At 37.5% G+C, this 14726-nt stretch overlaps 1 protein-coding gene across 34 annotated transcripts in view; it reads right to left on the bottom strand.

Annotated features, from left to right (window-relative positions):
- The window catches only part of NEB (nebulin), a 226748-nt gene that overhangs the window by 75811 nt on the left and 136211 nt on the right, over window positions 1-14726 (bottom strand). For all 34 annotated transcript variants that reach the window (XM_060152928.1, XM_060152894.1, XM_060152905.1 and 31 more), the window contains 11 exons: window positions 14144-14248; window positions 13066-13173; window positions 11355-11666; window positions 10324-10527; window positions 9496-9600; window positions 8796-8903; window positions 7638-7949; window positions 5398-5601; window positions 4941-5045; window positions 1059-1163; window positions 646-957 (listed from right to left, as the gene is read on the bottom strand). In XM_060152928.1, the coding sequence (XP_060008911.1) occupies window positions 646-957; window positions 1059-1163; window positions 4941-5045; window positions 5398-5601; window positions 7638-7949; window positions 8796-8903; window positions 9496-9600; window positions 10324-10527; window positions 11355-11666; window positions 13066-13173; window positions 14144-14248 (1980 nt within the window). The remainder of the gene's footprint in view (window positions 1-645; window positions 958-1058; window positions 1164-4940; window positions 5046-5397; window positions 5602-7637; window positions 7950-8795; window positions 8904-9495; window positions 9601-10323; window positions 10528-11354; window positions 11667-13065; window positions 13174-14143; window positions 14249-14726) is intronic.

Here is a 14726-nt window from a genome sequence, read left to right as displayed (position 1 = left end):
TTGGTCTGATGGAGAAATGCATTTTAAGAATGACATACTCAAGCAGCCAGACAAGTAACATAAGCAAATTAACTATGAGGCCAGGTGGTATGACAAACCAGCTGGGGACATATTTGCTATTTAAAGGGGGTTAGCCTCAATTCAGCTCCAGGTTATTGCTGCAAGGGCTAATGCATGTCTGGAGCTGCATCCTCTGATTTTTTTTCAATAAAAACGGGAACCCCTAGATTTGTACACAAAATTCCCTGATTTAAAAACCTTGGCAACTTAATTCAAAATTTAAAAATACTGTGTCAACTAAAATAGCATATCTGTGACTACATCCTGACCATGGACTGCTGATATTTTAGTTACAGTTTAAACCTCTGTTGCTACTTAAATTCTATTAAAATAATATTTTCAGAGTAGCTGTCTTTAACCGGAAACAGTTAAGAACTATAGTCACACCACCACTTATTTCTTGATACAAAGTCCAGATCCTTCATGGCTCTGGTGATTTTGATACCATATTATAAGGTCTAACCAAAACCAAATTCTTCGCTATATAAAGATGTGAAGTGATGATGCAAGGATTTAATGACATAAACTTTCTGGGAGTCATGGGAAAATGATGTAAGAGCTCAGGCTAAAATGCAGCCCACTCACATCGCTTTGCAGATCGTAGGCTTTCCTGGCCTGAATCACGTCCTGCTGGTCAGGCACGCACATCCATTGGTGCAGGTAATTGCGATAATCAATGTCGCTGACCAGAGCCTGGCAATGTTTAGAGTGCGTGATGGAAAGCATATCCGGAGGGCTCTGGAACTTAGACTTCCATTTGGCCCAGTGCTGCCGGTACTCTCTTTCATTCTGAATCTTGCCAGCTATGAGGGCCCAGCGGATCTTGTTGTCATCCCTGGCTGTGAGGGTACCCACGTAGTGTCCCTTCTGCTTCTCATGGTCAAGCTTGTATTTATACTGGAGACAGAAAAACAAAGCAGATGGATCACAGCATGAACTCTCAATGCACGTAGGGCATTTGTTTGAAAAACTGAGGAGTTAAACAAGGCCACACTCACATCACTGGCGATCTCCCTGGAGGCCTTGGCGGCCTGGATGGGGATGGCGTCCAGCCGTACATCACAGCTCATCTTCATCTCATCCCAACCTTCGCGGTAAATTTTCTGAAGAGGAGGAAAAATAAGGTATCGTTCCAGATTCAAACTTACTAATGACTCCAAGGGTTCAAGTAGAATTAATATCAGAGGGGTGCAGTTTTTGAAGTCCCAGAACCAGTTTAAAAAAAGAGAATAGGTGAAAGAATCATTCTGTACCAATGTACTGGAGAACAAAATCATATCTGGAATCCAAAGATCTGGGCTGGACAAGAGTTCTTTCTTTTCTTTTTTTTTGAATTATAGCTTTGATGTAGCTGTTCATGGTTTACGTAAGAGGGTTTATCTGCTTCTTGTATTGGTGTATTAGTAGCACTGGGATATGTTTAAGTTCAGACATTGGCAGGTTAGTATTGAATTTCTCTAGTTTAATAATTCTCTTTAATTAATTCAATTTTTAATCTTCAGAATTATAAACACTTTACATTTGAGTTTTTTTCCTCTCTGTATGGTTTCTTAGATCTTCTAATACGATTGATGATGCATACTGTTTGGGAATGTTCGATTTTCTTTCTGAAGCACCATTGGATGTAACGGCTATTTTCTAAGTGCAGCACTGTTTTGTTTGTAAAGAGAAGTCAGTTAAAGTAGTGACTGATTTACAGATAGCCTTCTAAAAATATATTCACATTTAAGTGGATACCTTCTGTACTGACGATGTCAGAAAGACTCAGAAATAAGAGTAATTTAAATGTATAAATCAGAAATCATACCTATCACTATGGGAGCTTGAACAGTGCAGAAAGGAGAAGTGAATTTCAATCATTGACAGTTTCACGGCCTTTTCATATTTGAAAAACGAGTGCTTAGATAAATTTTGTCCTTGTAATGGACAAGTTTTATATGAATTTTCATTCAAGTTTTTGTATGAATTTCAGGTGGTCCAATTTTAACATTTGACTTGTTTTTTTGTACAAAAGAAAAAAGTGTTCTCCACATTTAAATGTATTACACTAGAGAATATTTCATGCAAATTTGTAATTATGTTATTTAAACTTTTAAAATTTATTTTGTTTTATTACACATACTGTTACACTATTTTTTCTTATGTATTTTTTTTGTTTATGTGGTCAAATATATTTTTTATTTGAACTACAAAAAAAATTGGGCTTGAGACCTAACTTCTTCACCTACTAACTTTGAGAATGTGGGCAAATTCCTTAATATTTTTAAGTCTCAGCTTTCCCATATGATAAAAACGAAATAACAGTCTTACCCGTGTGATTAGTGTGAAGATTAAATGAGTTAATTTAACATGGATTTGCTTGGTTACCCATAAAATGACGTACAAATATTCTGCAAAAGTTGTACTTTCTAAATGAGGGAAATAATTTAAAATAGTGGATTTTATTGAGATTATACTACTGGCAACATCATGTATGAAGAAAGTGTATATTTTGGTTAACATTCAAATAGGATGTTTGATTTCTTCCAAAACAAAAGTCATTCTCATTGGTATCTAAATACCTAAATTTAACAACTTTACTTTTGGCATAGTTTCAATTACTAGTCTTGCTTTTATCATGATATTAATGGTAGGGTTCTGGTATTTCCAGCTGAGAAATTTATCATGTAAAAGAGAGCCCATGAGACTTTCAGAATTCCCCTGCCAAAGATACCTATGTCTCAGAAGGAAGAGGGTGAGGAGACTACACTGCAGTGACGAGCTGGCTGTTTCTTCATCCAGTCACTTGGCAGTAAGAGTACACTGCACCATATACTGATTCTGGTCCAAAAAAGAATGTAGCAATGCCTCAAAATTTTGTTTTCTTCCCAGCCCTTGGAAAAAATTAGCTCCCAAGAGGCTCATTACAATAGAGTTGGTGGTGCAGTTTGGCATATGGTGAGTAATCTTTGCTTGGAAGGCTCCTTCTCTCACAAAGATTTATTATTTTTTGAAAGATGCCAAGTTCCAAGCCATGGTGGACTGCATTAAGTTAGTATCCTTCTTCTAAGGTCATACTTGTTCTACACACAGAAAAATCTCTGTGATCTATGAAGGTGGTACATTTCTTGAACTTTCTTAAACTGTGAAGCTAGCCATGTAAGCGAATTCTCTTTTTATCTAATAGACTTTTTAGTTGATACTCTTCCTTTCCCTGGGCATGTAATGATTTATTCTGCAAATAATGATAATTTTGCCTTGTTCTTTCCAATATTTATCTCTTATACTTATTCTTATGTAATTATTTTGCTGTGAATAAGAAGCTTATCACTTAGCTACTTCCAGCAAATATTAATAAATGGTAATGTTATGGGTATCCTGACTTGACTGAGAAGCTTACTTACTTGAGGATGTGGCTGGCCTTTGATATGAGATTTATTCTTAGTTATGACAAGAAAATATTCATTTATTCTTATTTTGCTAAGATTTTATTTTAAAAAATAAGAATGGATATTGGATTTGCTCACACGTCTTTTAAAAAAATTTTCTTTTAATTCATCAGTATTTATTTATTTATGGCTGCATTGGGTCTTTGTTCCTGCATGGGGTCTTTCTCTAGTTGTGGCAAGCAGAGGCTACTCTTTGTTGTGGTGTGTGGACTTCTCACTGCAGTGGCTTCTCTTGCTGCGGAGCATGGGCTCTAGGCGCGCTGGCCTCAGTAGTTGTGGCACACGGGCATAACTGCTCCGCGGCATGTGGGATCTTCCCTGAGCAGGGCTTGAACCCGTGTCCCCTGCATTGGCAGGCAGATTCTTAACCACGTGCCACCAGGGAAGTCCCACACGTCTTATTTTTTTTTTAAACATCTTTATTGGAGTATAACTGCTTTACAATGGTGTGTTAGTTTCTGTTGTATAACAAAGTGAATCAGCTATATGTATACATATATCCCCATATCCCCTCCCTCTTGCGTCTCCCTCCCACCCCTCTAGGTGGGTTACAAAGCACTGAGCTGATCTCCCTGTGCTATGCAGCTGCTTCCCACTAGCTATCTATCTCACTTGGTCCCAGCTTACCCTTCCCCCTCCCCGCCACATGTCTTTTTAAATCTAATACAATGAGCATACGATTTTTCTCTTTTGTTTTATCACATTATTAGGTTTCTGAATACAGAACACTCTTGGCATTCCTGAATGAACCCTAGTTGTTTGTATCATATCATATTCATGTGTTACTGAATTTGATTTGTTAATATTTCATTTAAGATTTTCCCCATTATTAATGGTCTACAGTTTTCATTTGTGGAACTATCTTTGACAAGTTTTGATAACGGTGATGGCTTTCCTTGTTTCATTAGGCTCTCTGTCAGTTTGTTTATTTTTTGAGGTTTGGAAAGAATTCCCCTATGAAACCATTCTGGGTGACCCTGATAGCAGAGAGGAGGAAGGAGAGTCTTTAATAACCTATTAATTTCTTGCAATATGTTTTTATTCTTTTTCTGGGCTCAATTTTAGTAATTTATAACTTCCTTAAAAATCCCCTATAGATCTGGGTTTTAAAATTAATTTGTATAAAGTTGTGAAAAGAACTCTTATAATTATTTTGTGCTCTTCTGAATCTGTTGTTAATTCCCCTTTCTTCTTTGTGTGTCTCTTCATTCCTCTTTCAGTATCTTTCTTGTCCTTGTTCCCTTCTCTCTTCTGTCATGTTGACATTGCTTCACCATAACTGGCCTTGCCCAGTGACTGAGAGCCAGGGGTCTGCCCCTCTCCTCACTCCTGGTCAAGGGCCTCCTTGCCCACTCAATCTTCTCTTCCCTGGCTATGAAGAGTTCCCTAGTGATATCTTCATACCAATTGGGTGACTTTCCAAACAAAAAGGGAGTCTGCTGCAGTACTTACATTGCTCATATTAAGAGTGTTGGCTCTAGCGAGATTAATTTCTGGAGTATCTGGCATTATGTGGATTGAAGTTTTATCCACGTCCCAAGCTTCTCTGTACTTTGGCTATGGAAAGAACCAATGACAACAAAATTACTTCACAATTTGTCATTTTGCTAGTTGTAGTGCACAACTTTCGATTTTTCTGATCCAAAATCTTTTCATACTAAGGTAAAAGTTTCCAGAATCTTTTCACATAAGTTACTCAAATTTGATATGAAATCTGTATTAATACCTTTTATTCATACTTTGAGTTTTGGTTTAAAATTAGTAAGCAATAACAAAACAACCGTGTCAATATTACTTATTAAAATCTTTGCTATCATCAATATTATTATCTTACAAATGGATTACCAGGTTAATTATCATTTTCTATAACATGAACTTAATTTTAATATAGAAGAAAAATGTGACTTACAATACTAATATTTTCAGCATTTGATTTAGCAAGAACAACTTCAGGTGTGTCAACGATACTTGTGTACTTGAGTTTCACCACAGGTGTCCGATAGACACTGTCTTGTAGGATATGCTGGGCATTTTTCACTCTCAGTACTTCGGGAGACCCTTCGGGCACCCAGCCGATGCCACGCAGCCACTCCAAGTCAGCCTTATAGATGGCCTGGGAAAGAAAACAAAGTTAGGAGAGGCAGGGTTTTGTTTTTTTTTAATCGTGGTAAAGTAAGGAAGCAGTTTTTCATGTTGCATTTTCTCTTCCACAAACAATGATAAAAGCCGAGCATGGGCCTGACAAAAATAATTCCTCATATGCATAGCAGTGTTTTGTCCTACTTTGTTTTCCGTGGCAGGGGCTCTGTGTTGGGGTGCCTATGCATAGTCTAGAAAGCAGAAGGATGCAGAAGGAGTGCTTTGCTTAGGGGATGTGTGGAAGATTTTTGAATATTTTGGTCATCATCACACTAGCCAAGGTGGACTTTTAAAGCAATAATAATAGGCGCTCCAGCAAGTTCTCCACACAACAGCCAGAATGATCTTTACAAAATTCACCATTCAGATTTGATGTCACAACATACCCCCAACCTATGGTTTCTCACAGGTCTCAGGACAAAGATCAAAATCTTAACATGGATTAGAAGGTGATGATGGTCTAGCATCAGTCCCTACCTCTTCTTCCAGCCTCATTTTATACGTGCTTCCCTTTTACCCATGTGTTCTGACCACACTGGCCTTTCAGTTTGTGGTTTGCCTACCACCCCTTTTGCATACATTGGTCATTCTGCGGGAATGCACCCTGTGTCCTCCTCATGGAACAAACTCATGCTCTCCCTTCTTACTCCTAAATCAGTGCTTTCCCAGAGACGCTTTCCCCACCTCATTTTTCATAGTGCCATGATCATTCTTCCTCAGTCATCCCATTTTTATGGATATTCTCTAGTTAACATCTGTCCCTTTTTATCAGTGTGAACTCCCTAAAGTCAGGAAGTTTGTCTTGTTCTTCTTTATTCCCCATTGTACCTTTAGGGCTTAGCACAAGACCTGGCACATGGTGTGTTTAATAATTACTTTTAAAGGGATAATTAAGAATGTAATCCTTACTTCCACAATTTTGATCTCAACTGAGTTTTCTTTTTCCAAGATAGCACTTCTCTTTGAATTGGAATTTGCATTTTCTTGTCTGTCTAAACCTGTTTTGTCAGATATATGTTAAGTGGTTAACCAGATATAATTGCTCTGTGTGAAACACCAACTATTAATTTCATAAAATAACCCACTGTGTTCTTCAGAAATGGTATTTTAATAACTGTTTAATAGGATACAAATATCAAACTAAAATAAAGAGTAAGAGGAGTGAAAATGTAGGGAAATTTCTACCTTAATGAAGAATGTTATATGTTTTAGTATGTAAAGTTTTGTGGGTACCCAAAATTTGGGAGAAGGGATTCTTGAAGAGGATTATATACAGGTTTTGAAGCTTCCCTTCCTCATTATTTAAGAACTTCATTGATATGCATTCCTTAATATACTAACGTGGTTCAGGATAATGAAGAGACTGAATTTATCTAAAAATGGTACTAAATCCACCAGTTGGCAATTCATTTCAAATGATGGATATACTTTTCTATAACAAACTCATTCATTATGAGAAAACATCTCCTGAAGTTTAAGGCAACCATGTTCAGATAATTAAAAGAAGGTATTAATTCTGTACAAGATACAAACATCCTGATGGAATTCATCATTTTCAAAAGATTAAATCGGCAAAAAGATAAGTAAATCTAAAAATACTTTAGGTAAATTAATAAAACAGTGTTGTGAAGAATACCAAGTTCAGGGAACCTAGTGAGTTTGGAGCATGCCGCTAACCTTTCAAATTAATTTCAAGGAAGACAGCCCCTATAATTCAACTGAAGAACCATGAAGATGCCTATGTTTAATAAACTACAAACAGTGCACACATTCACAAATCTATAGAACAATTCTGGTAGCACCAGTAGCAATGAAGATGAAAACCCTCTGAATAAGCCCAGGATTAAGGCTTGTGATTAATAAACTCGGTAAAGTACTAAAGGGAAGTAAGTGCTCAGGCAGGGAGAATTGCATTTTCCTCAGCACTGGCAGGAGTGACTGGGCAAAGCTGTGGAAGGCTGTCTTCCTGGGCAATAGCTCACCCCTCAGGCACCACAAGCAACAACTTACATCACTCTGCAGGTCATAGGCTTTCCTGGCTTGGATCACATCATTCTGGTCAGGAAAGCAAGACCAGTGGTGTAGGTAGTGGCGATAGTCCACATCGCTTGCTAACGCCTGGCCTTCTTTGGCAGCATTGATGGACACCATGTCTGCCGGGATGGTGATCTTAGCCTTGTGGTCATTGTAGGCCTTTTTGTACAGCCTGTCATTCTGCATCTTCAACACATTTGCTGCCCAGACCAGTTTAGGGTCTTCCTTGGCATTGCGACACCCAATGTAATGACCCTTCTGTTTCTCGTAAGCAGTTTTGTATAGATACTGGTGGATGTGAACAGAAGAAAGAAGAATTGTTTCTCCAAACTCACTTTTTCTAGACAGCCTACTCAAATAACTCCATCTCCCTCACATTACCCTTTTTGGGGCACTGCTTTTCTTTGAATTCATACTATAAGTTTTATACTTCTTGATACATTGGTTTGTCTTCTGTAAGCATGGAAACATTGTGAACACCTCAAAGGCAACAATGGTGCGTCTGGATTCCAATATAGCGTTGCCCACTGTTTCCCAGACTTCAGTCACTGTTTGCCATTCTCACATGTTTTGCCACAAAGCACCACCTGTACTTCATACTTTACTTTGTCAACTTGATTCTTTGTCTAAATAAATATATTTTAAAGTTTAAACTTATGTAATATTTTTATTTCAAAATTTATACTCCTATTTAAATGGGAAAAAAATCAGTATTTTTCTAGCACACATCAAAACCAACGTAACTATTTTAAAAATGCTTGTCCATGTACTGCATAAAATTATCACAGGAACCACCTATGTATGCTGCACTTCAACAAACAGTAGAGTTCTTTGTACCCACTGGATCTCTGTAAGTGTTCATGCATTAACTGATATTGAGAAGATATTGAAAAGAAAATAAAAATCTGTGCTTAAACATACGGAGCAGAACCAAGCAGAGAAGTTAAGTGGGTCATCAAATTGTTGTTAAAGTTGTTCTTGAATTGGGGATTTTAAAGCACGACACTAGTAACAATGCCCTTCATTCTATTAGATATAATTCCTGGGGAATTAAATTAAAGATTAGTACAGTATTAACTCTCTGAGTGTCTATGAATTAGTGTTTGTTAACGCTGGGCAAGGAGGAGCTCTCACATCACTGGCAATATCTCTGGAAGCCTTGGCATGCTGGATCCCGATGGCATCTGCTCTCAGGTCATAACCCGTTACCTTGACATCTTCCCAAGCTTGCTGATACTGTTTCTGCAAACGGAGATTGCAGTGCCACAGTCAATATGAAGAGGAAGCTACTGAGTCAGCATCACCGATGTGTTCAAGAATATGTTAACAGTTACGATGAAAAATTAATCTCCCCTTAAGATTTATAAAATAGACTGGTTTCATACTGAACTTAAGCTCCAGTACATTTTTAATGACATGTAGTAAAGTTCTTTTCCAGTAACTTTTTTTTAAAGAAGGGAATTTAAAAGATAGTAAATCACGTGAAAATGAGAAAAATTATACATATTGTTTGGCTTTTAAAGGGAAAAATCAATGATAGGCCACTAAAAAGAGAACTAAGTATGACTATACATGCATATATATGTTTTGATGTCGTGTGTTTGGCATAAACCACCGCATTTTTCCTTCCAACAAAGATAAGGACACACATCTCTATATTATAAACACATACGTAGGTGTGCGAGCACACACAAACGACACTTATCCTTAAAGACTAGACGTAAAAGGAATATTAGGGAAATGCCTTTTGCTAAATGCTCTCTGGAGCATTTTAATGAGAGGTTTGGTGAGGCAGAGAACACTGTGTGAAGCAAGTGGATGTGCAGGGCCTTACGTTGCTGATGTGCATGGTGTTCATCTTGGACTGCAGCATCAATGGAGTGTCAGCCGGTACATTCACATTTGCCTTCTCTTTGTCCCAGGCATCACGATACAGTGGCTGGTAAAAATGATAAACAAAGGATCGGTGATGAGTAAATAAGCCAATTACCACATGAATAAAATTACAGGTACAATTAAAGGTTTTCTTTGGATGTGTTCAGATGTAAATGGACATCACATTTTTTTTTCATCTGTGTTTTTATTTAGAAGGTGCCAAAAGTGACTTCAGCAAGAAGAATACATTCATGTGTGCTATAATATAAATGTAAAACGAGTCAGAAACATGATAGTAAATAGATCCTCTTCTGTTTATTCACATGCAATTATCTGGCAGGTAAGCTCTCATTGCAGGTGATTATGATAATCCACATTGCAAATCAAGTCCTGGCTTTCTTGGCCTAAATAACTGTCATAATGTCTAATATTGGGGCTGCCCCTGGACCTTTCAACTTATTTCACCGTTGAATAGCAGTAAAAAGGTGGCGGTTTTGTGATCATTGTATTAACTGGTGGACCTGTATTACAGGCAAGGTCTACAAAATGTGTTCAAGGTGTACTTCAGAGAATATGGAACATGAAGATGCCTACCACACTTATATTGACCAAAGAATTATCTAAACAAATGAAATGTTGATGCCGTTAATTGATGGGCTATATGAAATTCTATCTGGATACATGAATGTTCAAGATTCTAATCCTGGTGTTAGCAGTTTAAAGTTCACAATTATAATTTTTATTGAGAGTTCTTCAGTGTGTCTGAACATAGCATCAATTGGCTTACCTCACTGATCTGTACAGCATTGATCTTTGCCAGAATAACTTCAGGGGTATCAACAATGCTGGTGAATTTGAGGGCCTCAGGCCTTGTGCGATACAACCTTTCATTCAGGAGATTCTGGGCATTCTTTACTCTCATCGCTTCCACGGAACCCTCTGGCAACCATCCAATACCCTTCAGCCATTCCAGGTCTGATTTGTACACGTTCTACAAGAAGGAGAGGACCACAGAGTACAGAAGAGTCAATTTGCCTACTAGAGCATGGATGCCAGCAAACCACACACAACCTCTACTTAAACCAGCTGGGTGGCCAGTCCCACGAAACTCAAGGATCAACATTAGATGTTAATATTTGAGCGTTACATCTCTGGCACACATCTCTGGGAGAAGTTCAGAGTATCCTACAGGAACTGGAGCAGGGCTAACAACTAGCACTTGTGGAATGACAGACCGCAATGGCACATAATTTTGTTTTTATGCAAGGTTGAGCTTCGGTGCTCACTACTTGAAATCTGCCTTTTATGTGCCACTGGGGATAACTTCTGTAGGAATTTGGCAGAACAAGTTTCTTAGAAGCATGTATAATGAAAAACAAAATACATACCTATATCTATGTACACCTCTCCTCTTTCTCTCTCTCTAAACATATTATTTAAATATATATATACACACACACACACACACACATTTTTCCTATGTGTGCCAGATAAACTTGAAATCCAACATTTTTTTATGCTTACATCTGTTTCTGACATTTAGATACCTGATCATGCAAATATAATGGATCAGGACAACTGGGATTGAAATTTTCTACTTAGCTACATAGAATAAGAGAGTGATTTTCATCTGATGAATAAGGTCTTATAAGAAGGAATCCTCTATAAGATAGAAAATATTCAGAAAAACTCTGCAGAAAAATACAGAATATGTTAGATTCTATTAAGATTACTGTTTAAATTACATCCTTAAGGAATATTCTGTGATTAAACACATAGACACACATCTCCCCAAGAGTCTGGAGACAGGATACGCACATCGCTCTGCAGTTCATAGGCTTTCTTTGCCTGGATCACATCGTTCTGGTCTGGCAGACACGTCCACTGGTGCAGATAATTGCGATAATCAACGTCGCTAACCAGGACCTGGCATTTCTTGGCCTGAACAATGGACATCATGTCCAACGGTGTATTGTAGATTCCTTTAGACTTCTCATAAGCTTTCTTGTATTCTCTGTCACTCTGGATCTTGGCAGCATGTATAGACCATACCAATTTGGGGTCATCCTGTAGGCTGCGGAAACCCACGTGGTGGCCCAGTTGCTTACGGTAACCTTCTTTGTATTTGTACTAAAGTTGTAAAAAAAATAAGATAAAAAGACATATGGACATAATGTATGAAGAGGACTTTTCATTAAATGGTTTTGGAATATTTTTTTAGCCTTAATGTAAATTGGCTCAAATTGGTAGTTATTATATATTTTAGTTCTCTTTAAGGAAATTAGGGCTATTTTAGATAGTTCCACAGAGGACATGAACAAATCAGGAGGGAAATAGTATGGTGAATAAGAGTAATAAAAAAATAATAGCTAACATTTACTAGCAATCACTATATGTCAGACACTTTTATGAGTGCTTCAAATGTATTAGGTTGATTCATATGAAGTTGCTGAATTTTTTTGTTAAAAATAGTTGAATCGTGGCAATTATAACCTCATTTAATCCTCAGAACATCTCTATGATATGGATATTAGTATTATCACATATTTCAAATGGGAAAAGTAAGGCACAGTGGGGATAATCATTGTCCCTAAGGTTGCCTGGCAAGTGGAAATTAGGTCAGTACCAAGGGTACTGAAGGTACTTCAGGTAGGAAAAAGTCATATGTGTGGTTTTGGAGACAGACAAGAAAGGAGCATGCTTCAGGAATGGAAGACAAGGCTGTCGGTTTGAATCAGCAGATGACAACAAAAGGCCTGTGGATAAGAGTTTCCACCTATTCCACACTTGTTCTCAGTGTCTTAGGACAAGAGTAAGATCATTTCTGTTTCTTTCCTATATTTGGATGACATAGGAAAGTTTGGAGAAAAGGGAGAGAGAGAGAGCTGGGAATAAGGCAGATACTATGGATTGGCTATGCCTTTTTAGAGATAAAAATGAGAAGTAAGAAGGAAGAGACAGCTGGATACTAGGACAAAAACTAGAGAAGAATTTGAAGAAAAGGAACAAAGGTAGCTTAAAGATTTGGAGCTGGGGGGCCTTGGTAGAATAATTATTTTGACTGCTGGTACGTTTTAAAACTACTGTTAAATCAACTTCAAAGGGTTACTCAGAGGAGTATACATACGCCCCCAGCATAAAATCTTGTATATAAAATGTGATCTCGGTCTTAAGTCTTGTATAAAACTTTCATCTGTGATTTATATTTATGGAGAATGTCCTAAAGATTTGTGGGATAAAATCACATTGTATTGGTTCCTGAATTTTTCCCCAGAATTTGGTACAGATCTTCATGATATTTTACTTCTACTTAAAAACAGCTTAGAAGGTATTTACACATATACTTCACCTATGTTTACCTCAGTGTTTTTCATCCCATTTTAATATTATAAAATAAAGTCTTTAGCACAAGGCAAATGCAATTGTTTGCATAGAATTAAAAAAAAATCAAACCAAATCAAAATTCTTGAAAAATATTCTATTTGTTGTATAGAGAAGAAAATCCACAAGGAAACAGAAGGAGCTGTACCTCACTGGCAATTTCTCTGGAGGCTTTGGCATGCTTGATTTCAATGGCATCTGCTCTCAAGTCATAGCCTTTCTGCTTGGCCTCATCCCAGTCTTTCTGGTAGAGTTTCTATTGAGGGAAAACACAGGTTTGCTTACAAGAATTGAAAATCAGTAGACATATTCAAAGGAGTCATGATATGAATCACAAAGCACAATGTAAATGAAGGCGGCATAAGAAAAAACAGTCGCTTCTGAGTCCTTCTTTTGGTTATTGCCTATTTACTTTGTGGAGTGCAGGGTACTTGTGACTACAATTTTAAAGCTAAACATCTAAATCTACTAGTATTTGAATTATTTGCATTCACCACAATATAGTACAATGTGAAAATATCCCATTATACAGTAATGGGAACTAAGAATCAACTGTGAACCTAGAGAACCTTCATCAAGTTACCATATAAGACTTGATAAGATTTTTTCCCAATGTTGCCCTTTGACTTTTCAAAGGTCCCTGCTAAAGGGATGTGACATAGACATCATACCTATCCTACACTTTGCATATAATTAAAAGTTTGACTTTTCAAAGGTCCCTGCTAAAGGGATGTGACATAGACATCATACCTATACTACACTTTGCATATAATTAAAAGTTTGACTTTTCTTATGGCCTTGAAATGTCAAACAAGAAAGTTCTGGATCAACCAAGAACCTATCAAGACAACAGAGACTGTTATCTCTTATACTTACTTGTGTAAGAGGCATTTTACTAGGGATTTCATTCCTCTCAATTAATATACAATGAAACTGAGCTGTGGACGTTGGATATAGGACAATGATTTCAAGGTTGAAAGAAGGACACCAGTGAGATTCAGGTATCCCACCTCTTGCAGTGCAGGGGCCCAGATATGTATTGAAACTAATGTTTGAAAGAGAATTTCCATTCATACTGCATTGGGAATGGTAGCCAAAGAGGAAGTATCTAGCACCCAAAGCTGTCAACATTTCTAAGGCAGGTAATTTGTCCATTATAACACACCCCATAAGCTGACAGATATTGTCCCATAAAGACATTTACACTTCATATTTATGCCTCTTACATTGCTGATGTGCATGGCATTGATTTGGGCTTGCAGTATGACTGGCATGTCAGAAGGAATGCTTATGTTGCTTTTATCTTTATTCCAGGCTTCTTGATATAGTTTCTGTGGAGAGAAGGAAAATATTATTTTAATACAGCAATAGAGATGGATATCTGAACATTAAGCCTTAGCAACTATTTAACCTGGGAAAATGTTGTTATAGGTTTGCAGTGGTTAGTTTTTTGTGTCAGCTTGGCTAGGTCAGCGTACCCAGGTCAAACATTATTCTACATGTTTCTGTGAAGGTATTTTTTAGATCAGATTAACATTTATACCAGTAGACTTTGGGTAAAGCAGATTACCCTCTGTGATGTGGGGGCTTGTTCAGTCAGATGAAGGCCTTCAGAGAAAAAAGACTGACCACCCCTGAGCGAGAGTAATTCTGCCAGCAGACTACCTTGGGCTTGAACTGCAACTCCTGCCTGGGTCTTGAGGCTGCTGGCCTACCCTGCAAACTTTGGACTTGCCAGCCTCTACAATCATGTGAGTCAATTCCATGAAATAAATCTCTCTCTCATACCTCTTATTAGCTCTGTTTCTC

Source organism: Lagenorhynchus albirostris, chromosome 6, assembly GCF_949774975.1.
Source record: "Lagenorhynchus albirostris chromosome 6, mLagAlb1.1, whole genome shotgun sequence".
In the NCBI taxonomy this organism is placed as follows: Eukaryota; Metazoa; Chordata; class Mammalia; order Artiodactyla; family Delphinidae; genus Lagenorhynchus; species Lagenorhynchus albirostris.
This window is presented reverse-complemented; position numbering and strand designations above follow the sequence as displayed.